General features: G+C 42.3%; 1 protein-coding gene across 1 annotated transcript; it reads left to right on the forward strand.

Annotated features, from left to right (window-relative positions):
• Nucleotides 1-778: 778 nt before the first annotated feature.
• LOC136331189 (cytochrome P450 4A11-like) lies at nucleotides 779-19,777 on the forward strand. The gene is made up of 12 exons (XM_066269274.1): nucleotides 779-983; nucleotides 5,322-5,463; nucleotides 6,284-6,328; nucleotides 12,402-12,529; nucleotides 13,495-13,619; nucleotides 13,981-14,135; nucleotides 14,584-14,690; nucleotides 14,776-14,966; nucleotides 15,070-15,203; nucleotides 16,469-16,533; nucleotides 16,670-16,746; nucleotides 19,602-19,777. The coding sequence occupies exons 1-12, from the start codon at nucleotides 789-791 to the stop codon at nucleotides 19,768-19,770; spliced, it is 1,533 nt and encodes a 510-aa protein (XP_066125371.1). The 5' UTR covers nucleotides 779-788; the 3' UTR covers nucleotides 19,771-19,777.
• The last annotated feature ends 1,514 nt before the right edge of the window (nucleotides 19,778-21,291 follow it).

Consider the following 21,291-nt stretch of genomic DNA (forward strand, 5'->3'; position numbering starts at 1 on the left):
AAGCATGGTCACTAGAACCTTTCCTTTTGTAGGTATTTGACTAGTATCTATTTGGGGTATTTTGTATGTTTCTATTGCAACATCATGTCCTGGACAACCATACCATCTTTACCATCAGTAATAGAGTCATTAGGACCTTTCCTAATAATCGTATTAGAGAACCAATTTCAGAAAACCAGAACATAGATATGGTGGATGAGCCTCTTGAGTCCAAGGTCAGTTCTCTGTCCACCAGCACATGCACATTGGGTCACAACTGAATAGACACTCAGACAAACTCTGCGGAAGTTTTCAGAGGCAGGTAAACAGGCAGTTTTGGAGACAACAGAGAAAGATTTTAACTCCAACTCAAACTGTCAGTGGCTGTTTTTCACTGATCACTTTACCTATCAGTAACTAGTTTTCATCTCTGAAGTGGAATAATAAAATAGCCACACCTATTGAACATTTGGTTAGTTGGGGTGTGTTTTCTAGAACTCAGGATTGTCTCTTAGGCTTGCAGCTATGTACTGGCACGTAGCATATTGGCTGGCACATAATATGTGCTCTTTAAATGTTTGTTAGGAAAATGATGAGTACAAAGTTGAAATGTATACAACCATTGTCACTGTCAGATGAAAAGTTTCGTTTCCTGTTCCCCAAGGTAGACCCTCCAAGTTAATCAACTCTGGTGGCTAAGCCCTAAGCTCTGCCCTCACCCTTCACCCTCCCCACAGGTGGGTGGGACAAAAATTCCAGACTGGCCTGAGGTGATCAGAGACAGTCAGCACTCCAGAAGCTGCTGCACCATGAGTGTGTCTGTGCTCAGCCTCACAAGACCCCTGGGCAGTATCTCTGGGCTCCTGCAAGTGGTCTCCCTGCTCGGTCTGGTTCTGCTACTGTTCAAGGCAGTCCAGCTCTACCTGCGACGGCAGTGGCTGCTCAGAGCCCTCCAGGAGTTCCCATCCCCTCCTTCCCACTGGCTGTTTGGACACCATCAGGAGGTAAAAGGGAGCAGGACAGGGGAGTTGGAAGTCAAGGAGGGCATGGGGGGGAGGGTCACAGAGTACTGTATTTCCCCATGTATAAGACAGACATTTTTTCAAAAAATTTAGGGGCTAAAAACTGGGTGCTCTTATACAGTGGTTGTAGATATTTTACTTGCATTTCCCGCTTTTTTGCCTTGTTTTTGTGCTCATTTTTGAAGACAGCAATTTGTCATCAGACACAGATGAGGACAAGCTAATGGATGGGAGTTTTGACAGTGATGAGGAGTTGTATAAATTTTATGATGAATAAAACTTGAGTTCAATAACTTTATGTAATACATTTATTTCAAATTTCTGGCCCCAAAATTAAGGTGTGTCTTATACATGGGAAAATACAGTATGTCATGGTCAGCAAGTCTGTAGGATAAAGCCTTGTGTGAGCAGCATGGAGCTGTAATGTGAGGGGAGAACCCAGTTTACTCCCCAGGTTGTGCAGTAAACTCCTCACCCCATGTGCTGGTGTTCTCAGTCTGTCATCTCCGCCTTCCTGAGTGAGATCTGCATGCTATGTTGGCAGCCCAGCACTTTGAAGACAAGGTTGTCACTTTATTAGTCTGTTTGCTCCAGGCTCACAAAAAGAACTTCTAGATGATTCCCTGTCCATATCTACTCAATTTCATACTCTTTGCCTGGCCCTGTTGTTGCTTGGGAATACAGACATCAGTCTCATGGATCCTTGCCTGTGGGTGTTCACAGTGTGTGGAATTGATAGACAGGAATTTAAAGAAGCTGTCAGGTCACAGGAAGAGATGCTCATCCACGGGATGACTTGGGGGTATTATCAGGTCTAGGGGAACAAGCACCTTGGTTGGCCCAAGTCTATGGGATTTTTCAGATTGCTGATTGCAGTGCTAAAACCCTGACATGTTACTGGCACATATGAGAGAGAAAGTTTCCAGGATGGTCTCAAGGAGTACTGACATTAGAGTGGCACCATTAAAGAGAATCTCTTTACCTCCCAGTTTTCATTCTTCAATCCTCTGCCTTGTGAGCTCTGTGGGCTGAGGATGTCATCCCCCTATCTGACCTCTCATACCCAGCAGAGATCCTGACACAAAGAAATGCTTGATTTACGTGTGCAGACTGACAGAGAAAGGAGCAGTTTGCAGGTTGGGTGAGAGACAGTGCCACCCAGCCAGTTCTGTCAGCACTAGTCCCGAGGGGAAAGGTGCAGAGCAAGGTGACGGGCTGCATGGACAGGGGCTCACCAAGAGCTTGTGGATGGAACAAACCTTAGGAGGTGGGATGTTGCAGAAACCTGAGGTTTCTCTTCTTCTGAGAAGGAGGCAGAGTGAAGCCAAAAATGGGAACTGCTCATATCAGCCAGAGAGAGACAACCAGAACCCAGTATGTTCATGCAAATTGTGGTGTAATAATTTCCAGATTATTTGTTGATTTGGAGGAACTGTGACTTTTATTGATGTACTTGTCACCTTCTGAGCTAGGATTGCACAGAAAGAACCACTAAAAATACCTCCAGTTGCTTTCCCATTACACTGATGGCATTAGATGATATGTACATTCAGTAAGTGGGTAATGCTCTTTACATAACTCAATTACTCATGGTATGAATAAACTCTTAACTTCTGTGGCCTGAGAGACTCTGCAGACAAATATCCTTGCTTTTATAGTATGGCCTGAGATTTCAATTCATTCAATAATCTGTTGCCTGACTAGGCGATGGTGCAGTGGATAGAGCATCGGACTGGGATGCAGGGGACCCAGGTTCGAGACCCCAAGGTAGTCAGCTTGAGCACAGGCTCATCTGGTTTGAGCAAAGCTCACCAGCTTGGACCCAAGGTCACTGCCTCAAGCAAGGGGTTACTTGGTCTGCTGTAGCCCCCCGGTCAAGGCACATATGAGAAAGCAATCAATGAACAACTAAGGTATCGCAACGAAAACTGATGATTGATGCTTCTCATCTCTCTCCATTTCCATGTCTGTCTGTCCCTATCTCTCTCTCTCTCTCTCTCTCTCTGTCTCTGTTAACAAAAAATAATAATAATCTGTTATTGGCTGAGTTGGAAATTGAATGCCACATGTTGAATCAAGATTGAAGCTAGTCTTTCAGATCTGATGACCAGTGAGAAGGAGGGATGGTAAACATCTGAGCTCTGTTGCCAGGCTACCTACATTGACTTCCCAGCTCCAACACACGCTTTAAATACCCAGTCTATCACTCAGTTTCCTCATCTGTAAGTTGGCGATGATGATTATAATAATCATAGGACTCAGGTGAGTTATTATAAAGTAAGAATTGTGTTTGGCATAGACCAAGGGCCACCATTATACTCACTCCAATGTGTATGAATTTAAAATAATATTGATGCCTATGAATGATAACCATGTTGAAGGTACTATTTCACTGTATTAAATAGGGATGGAATCTAACAGAGACTATGGAAAGAGGAATGACCTTGTAATTCAAATAACCCAAACATCCCCATTTCCCCCATATCTTCCCTCCAAAACTTAGCAGTTGTACCTGCCACATCAGCAGAGCCAACATCTGACAGTTCTCTGTGTGGCCACATTGTCACCTGTCCACCTACTCTCTGTTGTCTCCCTTTGGGGATGTTTCCTTGTGGCTGCAGTTTTCAAATCAGTCAGGTGAGGACAACTCCAGTGCAGCACCTCCAGCATGGAGTGGACAAAACCTGGAGGCCAGGGGGGCACTGAGGACTTGCCTACCTGCACCCTCACTCAAACATAAGCAACAGATGGCAGGAACTTTTGTTGTTCCCTGCTGAATTTCCAGCAAGTAGGATGACAACTGTCCCAAAGTAAGTTCTCCATACATTGTTATCAAATAACTAAATGTATGAATCCATATACACATCTATCCATGTATATATGGATCTATTCATGTATCCATATATACATATATATGTATGTGGTCACTCATAGTGGACACATTTCGGGATGTCTTCTAGCTCACCTACTTCACGATCTCTTTCCACACAAAGGGTGAGTCCTAAGTGCCCTATTCAACCCCAGCCATAGTTGATTGTAGCAGGTGAACACTTAGCCATATTACAATCAGGTTCTCAAATAGGATTCACAGGACCATTCAGACAGGACATGTGATAGAATGGTAGCATTGGGAAGGGTACTACTGTTCTCCACCACATGGACACACCTCCATGAGGACAGGGGCTATTATCTCTTTATTTGTGTCTCTATTTCCAGCTTTTAGAAAATTGATAGGAAGAGCCCCAATAAACATTTGGAAAGAGAGTGAATGCATTACGTACAGAGAGAAAGAATGGAGACTCAGTCCTAGCAGCTCTCCAGTCCCTGGTTCTGCCCCTTCCACACCCTAGCTGCCTCCTGCCCTAGGCATCTGTGAAACACCCCAAGGCCCTTCACTTCCTCTTTGTCCCTTTTCTTTATCTTACAATAGTACAAGATTTTATCTGTCACTTGCAAACAGAATTTCAATGAAGACTCACTGATTCACTCTTATCTGTGCTCATTCATTCTTTTTATTACTTCATTTAAAAAAAGCATAATTCCTATAAGCCATGATCTATGCAACTCTAAGAACACAGAGATTACAGATACTAAAGGTATGTTTGACAACATAAGGTCCAGCAATTAGAACATTGAGTTGAAATATGGTAATAGAGACACTCAGAAAGCTGTGACCACATTATTACCCATCAAGATGTTGTCAGGGTTGGCTCTGTCTACAGGCTGTGAAGGAACCATCAGCCCCAGGCCTCTCTCCTTGGATAGTAAATCACTGTCTTCTCCATATGTGTCTTTATAACATCTTTCCTCTATGATTGGCTGTTTCTGTGTCCAAACTTCTTCCATTTTATAAGACAGTTGTATTGCATTAGGGACCATTCTAATGACCTCATTCTAAGTTAATTATTTCCATACAAACCCTGTCTTCAAAAAAAGTCACATTCTGAGGTACAGGGTTTAATTCTTCAACATACAAATTGAAACAAACACAATTCAGCCAATAAGTAATATAAGTCTGTGAAAAAGGCTGTACACCATTTGATCCATAACTGAACATTTATTAAACACATATTATGTGTAAGATTCTAAAGGCAGTTCTGAGTAAGGGCCCAACCAGAAGCCAGAATCTGACTTTAGATCAAGTCTTGAAGAAGAGCAAAAATCAGATCCAAGCCGGGCTCATCAGAAACAGTCCCAAGTTTCTAATCACTGCTGAGAGATCCAGCAGTATCTCCCACAGCCATCCTACCCTTCACCACCACTCCAAGCTCTAGACCCAAAGAGAAAGGTTTCATTGATTTGTCTTTCCCTTGCTTACAGTTCCAAACTGGCCAAGAACTACAACAGTTTCAGAAATGGGTAGAGAAATTTCCATGCGCCTGTCCTCGCTGGCTATGGGGGAGCAAGGTCAATGTCATAGTTTATGACCCTGACTACATGAAGGTCATCCTGGGAAGATCAGGTGAGACTGATATCTGCATTGTGGCTAGAACAGCTCTTCCCACTTGGGTATGTGATTTTAGGTTGTGAAATTCCAGAAGAGACTTTTAGTTCAGCCATCATTACCTGAAACCTCTACCAACCCTCCCATCCCACAAGCCACCTTAAGGCCAACAATATTTATTTAAATTGAATGCTTAAACAGTTCTCTATAGCAAATTTTCACCTTTTCTTTCTTTTTCTTTCTTTTTCCTTCCTTCCTTCCTTCCTTCCTTCCTTCCTTCCTTCCTTCCTTCCTTCCTTCCTTTCTTCCTTCCTTTCTTCCTTCCTTCATTTCTTTCTTCCTTCTTTCTTTCCTTCCTTCTTTCTTACCTTCCTTCCTTCCTTTCTTTTCTCTTTTAATTGGATTTTGATTAATTGTTTTGGATATTTCCCAAGATCTGACAGATAATTTAATCTTTACCCTGACTTAGGTTTGGCACCTCTAAATGTTGCCTACCCTGCACCATGGGATGACTAAGCACCCAAAATTGTAGGAAGACCACAGAGTTCTGTGTTTTCTCTGCCCTGAGGATAGAGCCTCTATTTCTGGATGATTCACCATCCCAGTGCTGTGGGTGTTCTGCTGTTGAGATAGAGTCTGCGTTGCTGAGCTCACAGTGACAATTGAGACAGAGAGACTTGGGGATGGAAGGCATGTGAAAGGTCACTTGAGACAAACTGCCAGCTGACAGTCATCAGGAAGGGATGGCAGCCTATGCTTTGGACCACAGCTGCCTTCTGCAGGCTGTCTGCTTTTTATTCCCCTCCAGGTTTCTGTAATGTCCTTTCTTACCTTTTAGAACCCAAAGATTATAATGAGAACAGACTCCTGGCTCCCTGGATTGGTGAGTATATCTAACAAGGACTGAAATCCACCGGCCAGGTAGATTTACCAAGAGCTATTTTATTGGCTTACAGGTAACCAGCACCATATCACCACCCTCATTTATGAATTAAGCCTCATTTCTCTTCTAATAAAACCTCCAAATCATCCAGGTGGTGGTGAGAACCCCCTTGTAGGCAGCTCCTTCCTATCACTTCCCATGCTCTCCAATGTTTCCACAGTGACATTTATTTATGTTCTTATATGACCTGCCCCCCAACTCTATTTAGCCTTCATCCCACAGCTGTCATAATGACATCCTACATACCTGCCATTTTTGGAAATTCACATTCTTGAAATATACTGACCTTTCCCCTGCTTGGCCTAAGAAGTGCCTTCTTCTAAATACCCTTAGTTCCTCTCAAATTGTCCCTAGTCATCCTTCTGATTCTTTTTTTTTTAAAGACTGAATAATATTTTATTTTATTTATATATCATTTTTTAATTTTTATTAATTTTAATAGGGTGACATCAATAAATCAGGGTACATATGTTCAAAGAAAACATGTCCAGGTTATCTTCTCATTCAATTATGTTGCATACCCATCACCAAAAGTCAGATTGTCCTCCGTCACATTCTATCTAGTTTTCTTTGTGCCCCTTCCCCTCCCCCTTTCCCTCTCCCTCCTCCCCACCGTAACCACCACACTCTTGTCCATGTCTCTTAGTCTCGTTTTTATGTCCCACCTGTGTATGGAATCATGCAGTTCTTAGTTTTTTCTGATTTACTTATTTCACTCCATACAATGTTATCAAGATCCACCCATTTTGTTGTAAATGATCCGATGTCATCATTTCTTATGGCTGAGTAGTATGCCATAGTGTATATGTGCCACATCTTCTTTATCCAGTCTTCTATTGAAGGGCTTTTTGGTTGTTTCCATGTCTTGGCCACTGTGAACAATGCTGCAATGAACATGGGACTACATGTATCTTATGTTTCTGAGTATCAATATTTCTGAGTTTTGGGGGTATATACCCAGTAGAGGGATTGCTGGATCATAAGGTAGTTCTATTTTCAGTTTTTTGAGGAACCACCATACTTTCTTCCATAATGGTTGTACTACTTTACATTCCCACCAACAGTGAATGAGGGTTTCTTTTCCTCCACAGCCTCTCCAACATTTGCTATTATTACCTGTCTTGTTCATAATAGCTAACCTAACAGGTGTGAGGTGGTATTATCTCATTGCAGTTTTGATTTGAATTTCTCTAGTAACTAATGAAGATGAGCATCTTTTCATATATCTGTTGGCCATTTGTATTTCTTCCTGGGAGAAGTGTCTGTTCATGTCCTCTTCCCATTTTTTTATTGGATTGTTTGTTTGTTTGTTGAGTTTTATGAATTCTTTGTATATTTTGGATATTAGGCCCTTATCTGAGCTGTTGTTTGAAAATATCATTTCCCATTTAGTTGGCTGTCTGTTTATTTTGTTGTCAGTTTCTCTTGCTGAGCAAAAACTTCTTAGTCTGATGTAATCTCATTCATTTATTTTTGCCTTCACTTCCCTTGCTTTGGAGTCAAATTCATAAAATGCTCTTTAAAACCAAGATCCATGAGTTTAGAACCTATGTCTTCTTCTATGTACTTTATTGTTTCAGGTCTTATCTGATGATTTTTTTATTCCATTTCTTTAAAAAATGTCATTAGAATTTTGATGGGAATTGCATTAAATTTGTACATTGCTTTGGGTAATATGGCCATTTAGGTTATATTTATTCTTCCTATCTAAGAACAAGGAATATTTTTCCATCTCATTGTATCTTTTTCGATTTCCCTTAACAATGCTTTGTAGTTTTTGTTATATAAGGCTATGGACTTTTGTATGTTAATTTTATATCCTGCAACCTTACTGTATTGACTTATTGTTTCTAGTAATCTTTTTGTGGAGTCTTTGGGGTTTTCAATGTAAAGGATCCTATCATCTGCAAAAAGTGATACATTTACTTCTTCTTTTCCGATATGGATGCCTTTTATTTCTTTATCTTGTCTGATTGCTCTGGCTAGAACTTCTAGCACCAAGCTAAATAAGATTGGAGAGAGTGGACAACCCTGTCTTGTTCCTGATTTAAGGGGGAAAACCTTCAATTTTATGCCATTTAATATGATATTAGCTGATGGTTTATCATATATGGTCTTTATCATGTTGAGATATTTTCCTTCTATACTCATATTGTTGAGTGTCAAACATAAAGTTGTGTTGTATTTTATCAAATGCCTTTTCTGCATCTATTGATAAGATCATGTGGTTTTTGTTCTTTGTTTTGTTGATATGGTGTATTACGTTAACAGTTTTATGTATGTTGAACCATCCTTGAGATTCTGGGATGAATCCCACTTGATCATGATGTATTATTTTTTTTTAATATGTTGTTGTATTCGATTTGCTAGTATTTTGTTTAGTATTTTAGCATCTGTATTTATTAGAGATATTGGTCTGTAGTTTTATTTGTGCCATCCTTGTCAGGTTTCAGTATGAGGGTTATGTTGGCCTCATAAAATGTGTTTGAAAGTATTGCTTTTGGCCCTGGCCGGTTGGCTCAGTGGTAGAGCATTGACCTGGCATGCGGAGGACCCGGGTTCGATTCCCGGCCAGGGCACATAGGAGAAGCGCCCATTTGCTTCTCCACCCCCCCCTTCCTCTCTGTCTCTCTCTTCCCCTCCCGCAGCCAAGGCTCCATTGGAGCAAAGATGGCCCGGGCACTGAGGATGGCTCCTTGGCCTCTGCCCCAGGCGCTAGAGTGGCTCTGGTCATGGCAGAGTGACGCCCCTGAGGGGCAGAGCATCGCCCCTGGTGGGCGTGCCGGGTGGATCCCGGTTGGGCGCATGCGGGAGTCTGTCTGACTGTCTCTCCCCATTTCCAGCTTCAGAAAAATACAAAAAAAAAAAGTATTGCTTTTTCAATTTTTGGAAGGCTTTGAGTAGAATAGGAACCAAGTCTTCTTTGAATGTTTGATAGAATTCACTAGTATAACCATCTGGGCCTGAACTTTTATTTTGGGGGAGGTTTTTAATAGTTTTTTCTATTTCTTCCCAGTTAATTGGTCTGTTTAGGCTTTCTGCTTCTTCTTGACTCAGTCTGAGAAGGTTGTATTGTTCTATGAATTTATCCATTTCTTCTAGATTGTTGAATTTAGTGGCATATAGTTTTTCATAGTATTCTACAATAATTCTTTGTATATCTATGATATCTGTGGTGATTTCTCCTCTTTCATTTTGGATTTTGTTTATATGAGTCCTTTCTCTTTTTTTCTTGGTGAGTCTTGCCAAGGATTTGTCAATTTTGTTGATCTTTTCAAAGAACAGATCATTTTTATTAATGTTTTATTAATGTTTTCTATAGTTTTTCTGATCTCTATTTCATTTATTTCTGCTCTAATTTTTATTATCTCCTTTCTTCGGCTGGTTTTGGGTTGTCTTTATTCTTCTTTTTCTAGTTCCTTAAGGTGTGAAGTTAAGTGGTTTACTTGGGCTCTCTCTTGTTTGTTCATATAGGCCTGAAGTGATATAAACTTCCCTCTTATTACTGCTTCTGCTGCATCCCAAAGATTCTGATATGTTGTATTGTCATTTTTTTTTTAATTTTTTTTTTTGTATTGTCATTTTCATTTGTCTGTATATATCTTTTGATCTCTGCGCTTATTTCTTCTTTTACCCATTCATTTTTTAAAAGTATGTTGTTGGCCCTGGCCAGGTGGCTCAGTGGTAGAGCATCGGCCTGGCGTGCAGAAGTCCCGGGTTCGATTCCCGGCCAGGGCACACAGGAAAAGTGCCCATCTGCTTCTCCACCCCTCCCCCTCTCCTTCCTTTCTGTCTCTTTCTTCCCCTCCCGCAGTGAGGCTCCATTGGAGCAAAGATGGCCCCGGGCACTGGGGATGGCTCCTTGGCCTCTGCCCCAGGTGCTAGAGTGGCTCTGATCACAACAGAGCGACCCCCCAGAGGGGCAGAGCATCGCCCCCTGCTAGGCAGAGCGTCACCCCCTGCTGGGCATGCCGGATGGATCCCAGTTGGGCGCATGTGGGAGTCTGTCTGACTGTCTCTCCAGTTTCCAGCTTCAGAAAAATAAAAATAAAAAAGTATGTTGTTTAGTTTTCACATTTTTGTGAGGTTTTTTCCTTCTCTTTTTTGCAGTTGAATTCTAGTTTCAAGGCTTTATGATTAGAAAATATGCTTGGTACAATTTCGATTTTTCTGAATTTGCTGATGTTTTTTTTTGTGGCCCAACATATGGTCAATTCTTGAGAATGTTCCATGTAACTAGAGAAAAATGTATACTCTGGTGCTTTGGGATGAAGAATCCTGTAGATGTGTATCATATCCAGGTGCTCTAGTGTCTTTTTTAAGGCCAATATATCTTTATTGATTTTCTGTTTGATGAATGATCTAGAGCCATCAGTGATGTATTGAGGTCTCCAAGTACGATTGTATTTTTGTCAGTTTTTGTTTTAAGGTCAATAAGTAGCTGTCTTATATATTTTGGTGCTCCTTCGTTTGGTGCATATATATTAAGAATTGTTATGTCTTCTTGATTCAGTGTCCCCTTAATCATTATGAAATGACCATTTTTGTCTCTGAGTACTTTTTCTGTCTTGTAGTCAGCATTATTAGATATGAGTATTGTTACTCCTGCTTTTTTTCATGTTATTTGCTTGGAGTATTGTTTTCCAGCCTTTCACTTTGAATTCGTTTTTATCCTTGTTGCTTAGATATGTTTCTTGTAGGCAGCATACAGTTGGATTTTCTTTTTTAATCCATTCTGCTACTCTGTCTTTTTATTGGTGAGTTTAATCCATTTACATTTAGTGTAATTATTGACACTTGTGGGTTCCCTATTGCCATTTTATAAATTGCTTTCTGTTAGTTTTGTATCTTGTTTGATTCTTCTCTTTTGTTTTTCTATCATTTGTTTTTGTTTGGTTGTATTCCATACTTCTTTCCTCTGTTGCTATCTTTTTTAAGTCATGTGTTTCTGTGGTGGTTTTTTCAAGGGTGGTTACCATTAGGTAATGAAAAGGGTACCTACCATGTTCATTGTAGTACATTATCTTATGAGTGCCTCTGCACTTTATCGTCCTTTGCTACTGTTTATCTCTGTCCTCTCCCCCCCTTTTTTTTGTTTTTGTTGTCACAGTTTAAATTTGGTTTTATTGTGTTCTTGGTGGAGCTTTTACTTGTGGTTTTGTTTTGTTTTGTTCTTTTAATCTGATTCAAAAACCACCTTTAGTGATTCCTGGAGTGGGGGCTTTCTGTTGATAAATTCCCTCATCTTTTCTGTATCTGTGAATGTTTTTATTTCTCCTTCGTATTTGAAGGATAACTTTGATGGGTATAGTATTCTTGGCTGAAAGTTCCTCTCTCTCAGGACTTTAAATATTGGGGTCCACTCTCTTCTAGCTTGTAGAGTTTCTGCTGAGAAATCCAATGATAATCTAATAGGCCTTCCTTTATATGTTGTATTCTTTTTTCCCTGGCTGCCTTGAGAATTTTTTCTTTGTCGTTGGTTTGTGCCAATTTCATTATGATGTGCCTTGGAGTAGGTTTGTTGAGGTTAAGAAAACTCATTGTTCTGTTTGCTTCTTGAATTTGAGGCTTTAGTTCTTTCCACAGGCTTGGGAAGTTCTCATCTATTATTTGAGTATATTCTCCATTTCATTTTCTTTCTCTTCTCCCTCTGATATACCTATTATTTTTTATATTAGTCTTTTTGATGGAGTCAGACAATTCCTGTAGCGCTTACTCATTTTTTTTTAATTTTTGAGTCTCTCTCTTCTTCTCTCTGTTGTGCAAATTGCTTATCTTCTATTTCACTACACTAATCCTACCTTCTATCTGGCCTGCTCTATTAGCTAAGCTTGTTACCTCATTTTTCAGTTCATGCATTGAGTTTTTCATCTCTGTTTGATTTGTTTTTATAGTGTTCAATTTCCTTGGTAATATATTCTTTGTGTTCGTTAGGTTGTTTTCTGAGCTCCCTAAATTGCCATCCTTCTGATTCTATCTCCCTTTGTTCCACACACACTTAACTGCGGTCCAGGATATGGTTTGCTCCTGTTGAATGGGCAGACATGGTCACAGCACCGGCGGATGCTGACCCCAGCCTTCCACTCTGATATCCTGAAGCCCTACGTGGAAATCATGTCTGACTCTGTACGGGTGATGCTGGTAAGTCCCCCACTCTCTCACCTGCACACATACGCTGACCTGCAGAACTCACATAGTCCACTCTAAAACACATGTGTCCTTCAGACACCCATCAGACACAGCCAACCAGAATAAAGTGGCAGGACTTATAATGTGAAAGAGCTTCCCAAAAGTGGATGAGAGAGGAAGTAATTAGGCACTAGACTGGATCCACACAACTTTGCTCATTGCCAAGAGAAAGGAAGGCCATGAAAAAACACAATTCACTCTCCTCTCACCTCCACATCTACAACAGAGTGGACTAGTGCAGTTTTTATTTCTCTGGAAAACAACACAAACTGCCACTGGCATACTTAGGCAGTGCCCGCTTCACTAGCAGTGTGGACATCCCAGGATGTCATTCAGATGGTCTCGGGCCTGGGGCTCAGGGCTTCAGCATGAAATTGAGCTACTCTATAGAAGGAAGAGGAGATTATGTCTGCAATCATAGAGCCAGATCCTTCCATCTGGTCTCTGACCTCACCAGTTATTCTCAGATACCATTTGATGTCCCTTCCTCAGAGTCCCAGTCAGTATTGGTCACTTAGATTTCCTCTTGCATTTATACATTAGCTACCAAGAGGTGGAGTGCACCTTTTCCTCAGGTCTAGCACAACTTCAATAGAGAGCAGATACCCTCTTTGTCCCCAATGTAACACTGTTTCCTGGTCTGTCAACAGATAGTTACTATAATAACTTATTCTTAATATTCAAAATTAATTCAGACCATTATGAGAGAACTTGTTTAATTATATAATCAAAGTTTCTCAGAAGCTAATTCTCATTTTACAAACATTTGCTTTATACTTTTAATATACTATCATCTCTATTCTGGAAAGTGAGGGATGCCAAGTAGGTTATTTGGAGAGACAGAGAGAGAGCTTAGCTGTGCCAACAGAGGCCCTCTGAGGGAGTAGAGCAGGGATAATGTCCTCCTCCCACCACAGGACAGATGGGAGAAGCTCATCAACCAGGACTCACCTCTGGAGATCTTTGAACACGTCTCCACAATGACCCTGGACATCATCATGAAGTGTGCCTTCAGTCAGCAGAGCAGCATCCAGACAGACAGGTCAGCAATAATCCTTCTGCTACATGGCTTCTGGTTTTCTATCTGATATAAACTACCTGAAGAGGCAGGTCAGGCAGCTAGGATATTCACTAAACTAAAAGCAAGTCTGTTGAGACCTCCTGAAATTCCATTCTAGACCAACCTTGACTCAGTCACATATCCCTGATCCTGGCACAAGGAGAAGCCTCATTGTTCATATCACTTATAAAAGACTGAGGGTTCAGGGGCTGTAAGAGAAAAGCAATGGATGACACAGTGTCACATATGCCCGATGTATGTGGGCACTCCCACCTAGAGCCCTACTCCACCTCCATGTCAGGCCTCCCAGTAACATAGTCTTTTCTCTATCGTCTCCTTTCAGGAGCTGCCAACCCTACATGCAAGCCATTGGTGATATAAAAAATCTGGTTTGTTCTCGATGGAGGAATTTCTTCTACCAGAATGACATCATCTACTGGTTGACCCCTGAGGGCCACCGTAACCACCGGGCCTGCCAGGTTGCCCATCAACACACAGGTTGGACCCCACCTCCTGGGCTACTCCCCTCTGTCGTCAGGCTCATATCAAAAGGAATGGTCCTGACCTTCAGGACAAGCCTGGCCTTGGATACCTTCAGAAGCTGACACACCCACACTGGGTACTCCTTGCTGCACAACTTGGGAGCTGAGAATTAGAATGCAAAAGGCTGTAGCCATTTACATTTGTCATCACATTGGTGATGTCAGCCCCTCCAAGCAGCATTCAAGCAGAACCTACTCCATGGATGTGCTACTGAGGGGAGGCCTAACCTGCAATCAGAGGGTGCTAGAGCTCTCACTCCTGATGTGCACACCCACTGCCATGCTCATCCTGATTCACTGGCACCCAGATTGGAGCAGGCGGGGAGCAGGTATGGCCACTCTGGGTTCCTGTTTCTGGGCCCCCAGCGCTCTGAGCTCTGCCAGGGGACCACTGTTCTTTACAGACCAAGTGATCAAGCTGAGGAAGGCACATCTGCAGGAGCAGGAAGAGCTGGAGAAGGTCAGGAGAAAGAAGCGCTTGGATTTCCTGGACATCCTCCTCTTTGCCAGAGTGAGTGGGTGTAGCAGGGCCTGAGGCTTTGTCCAGAAATCCAGAGAAAGGGGCAAACCCTGCACTCTCACTATGTCTTCCCCAGATGAAAGATGGGAGCCCCTTGTGTAACAAGGACCTCCGTGCTGAAGTGGACACGTTCATGTTTGGAGGCCATGACACCACTGCCACTGGCATCTCCTGGATCCTCTATGCTCTGGCTATGCATCCTGAGCATCAGGAGAGGTGCCGCAAGGAGGTCCAGAGCCTCCTGGGGGATGGCGCCTCCATCACCTGGTGAGTGCTCAGGAGATGGGAGAGCCCCGCCCACTCAGCTAGACAAGAAACCCTGGTCTGCCTGGGCCCTGCCTACATTCAGGTTGTGCTTCGTCCATTTCAGGGATCACTTGAATCAGATGCCCTACACCACCATGTGCATCAAGGAAGCACTGCGACTCTATCCACCTGCACCACGTCTCAGCAGAGAGCTCAGCAAGCCCATCACCTTCCCTGATGGACGCTCCTTACCTAGAGGTCTGAATTTCAGCACACTCACTAACCTAGGCACTCTGCAGAAACACATGGCAAAGAGTTGGACCACAGAAAATGTCACTAAATATTAGTTCCTTTAATGTGCAGAGAATAAATCATTTTTTGTACATTCACTTGAATAGGGTTCATCTCAATTCTAATATCTCATATGAATAGAATCCTAAACTTCTCTCATTCTCTGGGATTACCATTCCACTGTACTTAAAATTCTTTTTTTTTTACCTTTACTGTAGTTTTATTCAATGTCATGATGTTCTATGATTTTTTTTAAGTGTGAAAAAATTCTACCATGAAAATACAGCTACAAAAGTAACAATTGGATTAGGGAGGATAATTCCCTACCATTGTCTTTTTCTTTTTAAAAAAATTCTTATTGAATTAACTGGGGTGACATTGGTTAACAAAATTACATGACTTTCAGCTGTACAATTCTATAATATGTCACTTTTATATTGTATTGTGTGTTCATCACTCCAAGTCAAGTCTTTTTCCATCACCATTTATTCCCCCTTTACTTTCTTCTACTTCTCCTCATCCCTTTCTTTTGATTCTAACACTTCATGCTCCAATCCCAACTGCAGATTGTAGGACTCTAGCTGCAAATTTATCTACACTGCCCCATGTATTTGAATATCCTGCATATTTGTGGTAATCTTTGCATAAATCATTTGATGTCTAGGCAAATAAGGGAACTCAGGAAATCCATTGTCATGGGTCAGATGATCCAGTCTCTGTGGATCCCTCAGGCTGATGATAGAGAGCAGCTGATGACCAGATCTGAGACCCCTGCCATGGTTAGAGGCCACTTCTTGCCTCACATTTGGTCTGAATCTCAACCTTGTCACATCCTAGCTGTGTGATCATAGACAAGTTGCTCAACCTCTCTGAAGTTCAGATGCCTCATCTGAACAATGGGAATATGAGGGCCCCCTTGGAAGGTTGTTGTGAATATTGAATTAGTTAATGCACAATCATCAAGGGCTCATGGATGGCACTTGATAAATGTGGATTTAATTTGAGTTGCTTCAAAAAGTAAGTCTTCAATTCTTGTTTGCTTCTCAGTTCTGGGACATGATTATCTACTCGTATTGTGTGAACATGTGCTTTACCATTTCCACTCATCCCTACTCATGTAAGATTATTCCACTAGGAGTGACTCTCTTTGTGGCTCCCTAGGTTTGTGTGCATGTACCTGTCCCCTCCTGGCATGTGTGTGATTGCTCTTCTCTCTTCTCCCTGCCCTACAGGAGTCATAGTCACACTTTCCATTTATGCCCTTCACCACAATCCAAAGGTGTGGCCAGATCCAGAGGTATGTTGGCTGTGGGAGGCAGGATGGGCGGATCTCTTACTCCTTCTCCTGCTTCAACCCCCAGGAGTCTTGTGTCCTGGTGGATTGGAAAGAGGGCTGTGACCTACCTGTTTAGACCCTGGGGTTCTCTCTGCAGGTATTCAACCCATCCCGTTTTGCACCGGGTTCTGATACACACAGCCATGCTTTCCTGCCCTTCTCAGCAGGGTCAAGGTGAGGCATCCTGTACTTGGGTTGGGACACCACTGGGTGCCTAGCCTAAATTTATTTGTGGTGTCTGCTGTTATGCCCTTGTATGTTGATGTGTTAGGGAGGAGGATTATATATACAAGAGAAAGATGGCATTTCAGGGCACAGCACAGACATTTTACACACTGATTTTCTCTCTAAAGCAATTAATTGTCCTTATTTTTCTGTCTTTTTCTAACATTGTAGTATGTAGATAGTTAGACTGTGGTATATAAATCCCACTTCAGGTAAAGAATTTTTCCAACTGGAAAGTTTCTCATGATTATGTGAATATTAATATGTAGTCCAACTTTTATTGGGATAAACTGTAGAAACAGAGGCACGCATTGGTTTGAAAAATCCTTCAACGGCAGCTTTTTTAATGGCCAGCTACAATTTAGTGTCAGTCCTTGTTCTGAAGTTCAGTTTTCTGGTGGTTTTTTTTCTCTTCAGAAATACAACTTCTCAGAGTTAAAGTTTGTCATAAAAATTAAACTTCAGATTGATTTCCTCAATTATCAGTAACATTAAAAGGAGGTTCTTCCATCTTCCTTCAGGACAGTCCAGCCACTGCCTTTTCTCCTTCACTGATCTGCCGCTCATGGTGTCTGTGATATTTGCGTCTGTTTGGATTTCCAGCCACCTTCCTTGTGTTAACTGTTCAAGCACAGTGCACAAACAGTGCAGTAGCCGTTTTAAGAGACTTTCACTTTAATGTGCGCCTTTCTAGGTTTGCAATCTATCCCAACTAAAGTTTGACTACATGTAAATATCCACATAAGCATGACAACTTTTCCAGTATACAGAATTCTCTGTACAAAGTGGGACTTATATACCATAGTCCCATAGTCTACATAGTCCAACATTGGCAAACAGCATAAAAAGAAAGATAATCACTGTTTTTGAGAGAAGACCCATGATTTTGTATATGACACATACATTTGATCATCCCAGGGTCTAAACTCTATAGCACACTTAAAATAGCTGTTAAGTATATACTACTGAATAGGTGCTGTTTAAAAATCTACAAACGCTACAGAAATCCTCTTATGAAATAGTAACTTCCATAAACTTTGAACTTGCTTACTAGAACAAGCTTTTTCCGTATTCATACATTGTGAGTTCTTTAAACAGTGAATCAGGTTTCACAGAACAGGCCATAAACAAAATGTTCTCCCAGAGACTGATAGACTCTAAAATTTGGTTTCTCCCAGGATTGAGTTCTTCCTCATAGACCTTGGCTGCAAGTCATGTGGCTGCCACTAGAGGGGAGGAGAGCACTAGGCAGTTTAATTCCTAGGTCAGAAATCATGTTTACTTTTTTTTTTAATTTTAATTTACTTTTTCAATTCAATTAATTTCATTCAAGCATAAAAGTATTTCTTAAGGCTATCTCTATGTGCCAAGTCTTGCGTTAGAAGATGGGAAAAGATACTGTCTTTGTCCCCTGGAATTCACATTTAAAAAAAAACAATACCAGACTGAACAGGCGGTGGCACAGTGCACAGAGCATTGGACTGGGATGCGGAGGACCCAGGTTCAAGACCCTGAGGTCACCAGCTTGAGCGCCGGCTCATCTGGCTTGAGCAAAAAGCTCACCAGCTTGGACCCAAGGTCGCTGGCTCAAGCAAGGAGTTTCTCGGTCTGCTGAAGGCCCACGGTCAAGGCACATATGGGAAAGTTATCAATGAACAACTAAGGTGTCGCAACAAAAAACTGATGATTGATGCTTCTCATCTGTTCCTGTCTGTCTGTCTCTCTCTGTCTCTGTAAAAAAACAAACAAAAATACCTCTACTCAAGACAAACATTATTTATTCTTTCTTTTACTCACCCATTCACTCATTGAGCAGATTGTTGAAGATGTCCTGCTCTGCACTGTCCTGGGCACTGGATGGTGATGCATCCTTGAATAAAACACTAATGGCTTTTCAGGGGTCTGGTGAGAAATAGATACAGACAGCTGAGGGGGTGAAGACGGACTGTCATTGGACTTAGCCTTGAGCATGTAGCAGGCAGAGATGGAGGGAGGGCATTCTCTGCGATCTCAACAACATGATCTGAGTTAGGAAGTAGAGCTGGACAGGTAAGATGTGAGTGAAGCAATGATCCATAGAGGTCTTTGATTTGGATGTGATCTACCTGTAATTTAGGGCATAGGAGAGACTGAGTTGGGCCATGGCTTCAGTGTAGAAGGAGGGGAAGCAGGGAGACAGAAAAGTCCAGATGAGGGGACTGATGAATGTCATAGAGAATGTTTCTTCTGTAGAATAAGAGGGCTCTGGTAGAAGCTGGTAGACTGAGAGGTGAGGGAGAAGCAGGAGTCTGAACCATTCATTGGGAGGCAAGTGGTGCAACTGGTTGAAGGTCACTAACCCCTGGTTGTTCCAGGATACTCCCTGTTGTTATTCTGTTTTCCTTACACAATCCCATCTCCCCTTCTCTGTGAACCTTGTCTACATGTTGAAGATCGAGTGCCTAGTGCCTCCTTCTAGATAGTGAGGACCTGACAGTGTGAACCCCCCTCCATATCATGCCATGACCTGGCCTCCACATTGTGAAACCAAAAACTGCTTGTGGAAGGAGTGAGCACACTGATAATTAACATTTTAGTGATTCACTTGACTTGGTTGCTTAGAGCACTGACCATCACTTAATAGGATTTTATGCATCCTGAGAACAGAAGTAGGAGTTAGGAGCTAGTTCAGGAAGAGATAGTCTTTGTTACAGTTCATGGGTAGAATGTGAAGCAAATCTTGTGGAATAGAAGTGGTAATGCCTGGCCAGCTCAATACAGGTTTTGAGACCATCTTCTCATGTTGTTTTCCATCCCTGGTCCAGGAACTGCATCGGGAAGCAATTTGCCATGAACGAGCTGAAGGTGGCCGTGGCCTTAACCCTGCTTCGCTTTGAGCTGGTAGCGGATCCTTTCAGAGTCCCCATCCCTATACCAGAAATTGTGTTGAAGTCTAAGAATGGGATCCACCTGCAGCTCAGGAAGCTCCTCTAACCCTTGATGACACAAGGACAAGCTCTGAGGAACTCCTTCCTCCCTTCCTGTTACCCAGTCCCATCCCCTGTCTCTCTTATCAATTCCTGCCTTCCATCTTCCCATCTGCCATTCTATCTGATCTCCTCCACTTATCTTCCCTTTGTCCTTTTCTTCACTTTCTGCCTGCTTGTCTTTCCCTGTATTGGTTTCCTTTATCTGCTATATAATTTGCCACAGCCTCAGTAACTTAAAACACTATAAATGTTTTCTCTTGGGGTTCTGGAATCAGAAGTCTGAAATGGGTTTCACTGCACCACAACTGAGGTGTTGACAGGGCCCCCACTCCCTGGGCTCTAGGAAAGAATCTCTGTAATTGTCTCTCCAGCATCCCTTTGGTGTGTTAAATGTTTGCCTATTTGTCATTCCCACACTCTCCTCTTTTCCTCCCTGGAATAAAGTTCACAATGTCATATGAAACATCTGTCTTCCTCTGGGAGAGTACTAATGGAGAGAAAAGAGAGAGAAGAAGGAAGACATAAGAGAAAAGGAAGAGAGATAATATCTGCTCTGTGGTGCCAGAACTTGTCACCTTAGAGGACACATGCATAAAGATACTTTGTGCAGCCACACCCATATGTACCCTCACACACCACACTCTAGCCACACATATGTGCACACATGTGTACACCAGTGCCTAGGATAAGAGAGGAAAGCAACTAGTGTGTCAGAACTGGAAGGATGAAGTGGAATTATCTCTGGTGTCCTTGGGTCCCCAGCCTCTGTCCTCCCCTCCCACATGGAACTTCCCTTTTCCCTCTGGCTCCAGAGCTCTCAGCTCTGTTTGCCACCAACACATGTCCTCAGAAGATTCAATGCTGCCTATGAAATCTTGGTCATAAAAGCCCAGAATCAGAGCTCAGCTCAAGTTCCTCCCTGATGAGTATCTTGGCAGGTTTCTTCTCTTAACAGTTAAGTGGTCCTAACAGTCCAAAGACACAAAAGAAGACATTTCTTAATCTTGTTCACCATCCATAGGCCATAGTAGGTATGATAACAGGGTTCAGCTCCCAGGTGACAGCTATTGAAACCACATATCTTCACTTGTGCAGTCTGTCCAGGGCCCGGACAGTGGTAGACATTGGTGGCATGCTGAACAGTCTGGCTAACATTTCTACATTACAGCCTTAGGTGGGCGAGGAGCTCAAGAATTTAACAGAGCTTTGCAGGAGTGATCAGCTGCCCATGGCCAACCTTCAGGGCCATGACCTTCTTCTGAGAGGGGAAGCATCCATAGCAAGAAGGATGTATCTCCAAATGGTCCATCCCCTAGGCAACATGAAAACACTCCCACATCCCAGGACTAGAATTCTCCTCTCTTTCTCTCCAACAATGTCAGGAGTCCTCCTTCTATGCATTTCTAATTTCCAGATTGGAACTCATAATGGGCTTAGATCTTGAACTCCTGAGGTATATGCTCTGATGCAGATACTGGGAAAGAAGCTCTGAATCATTATGTGGCCCCAGCATGAAGTCCTCCCC

This window comes from Saccopteryx bilineata, chromosome 3 (assembly GCF_036850765.1).
Source record: "Saccopteryx bilineata isolate mSacBil1 chromosome 3, mSacBil1_pri_phased_curated, whole genome shotgun sequence".
In the NCBI taxonomy this organism is placed as follows: domain Eukaryota; kingdom Metazoa; phylum Chordata; class Mammalia; order Chiroptera; family Emballonuridae; genus Saccopteryx; species Saccopteryx bilineata.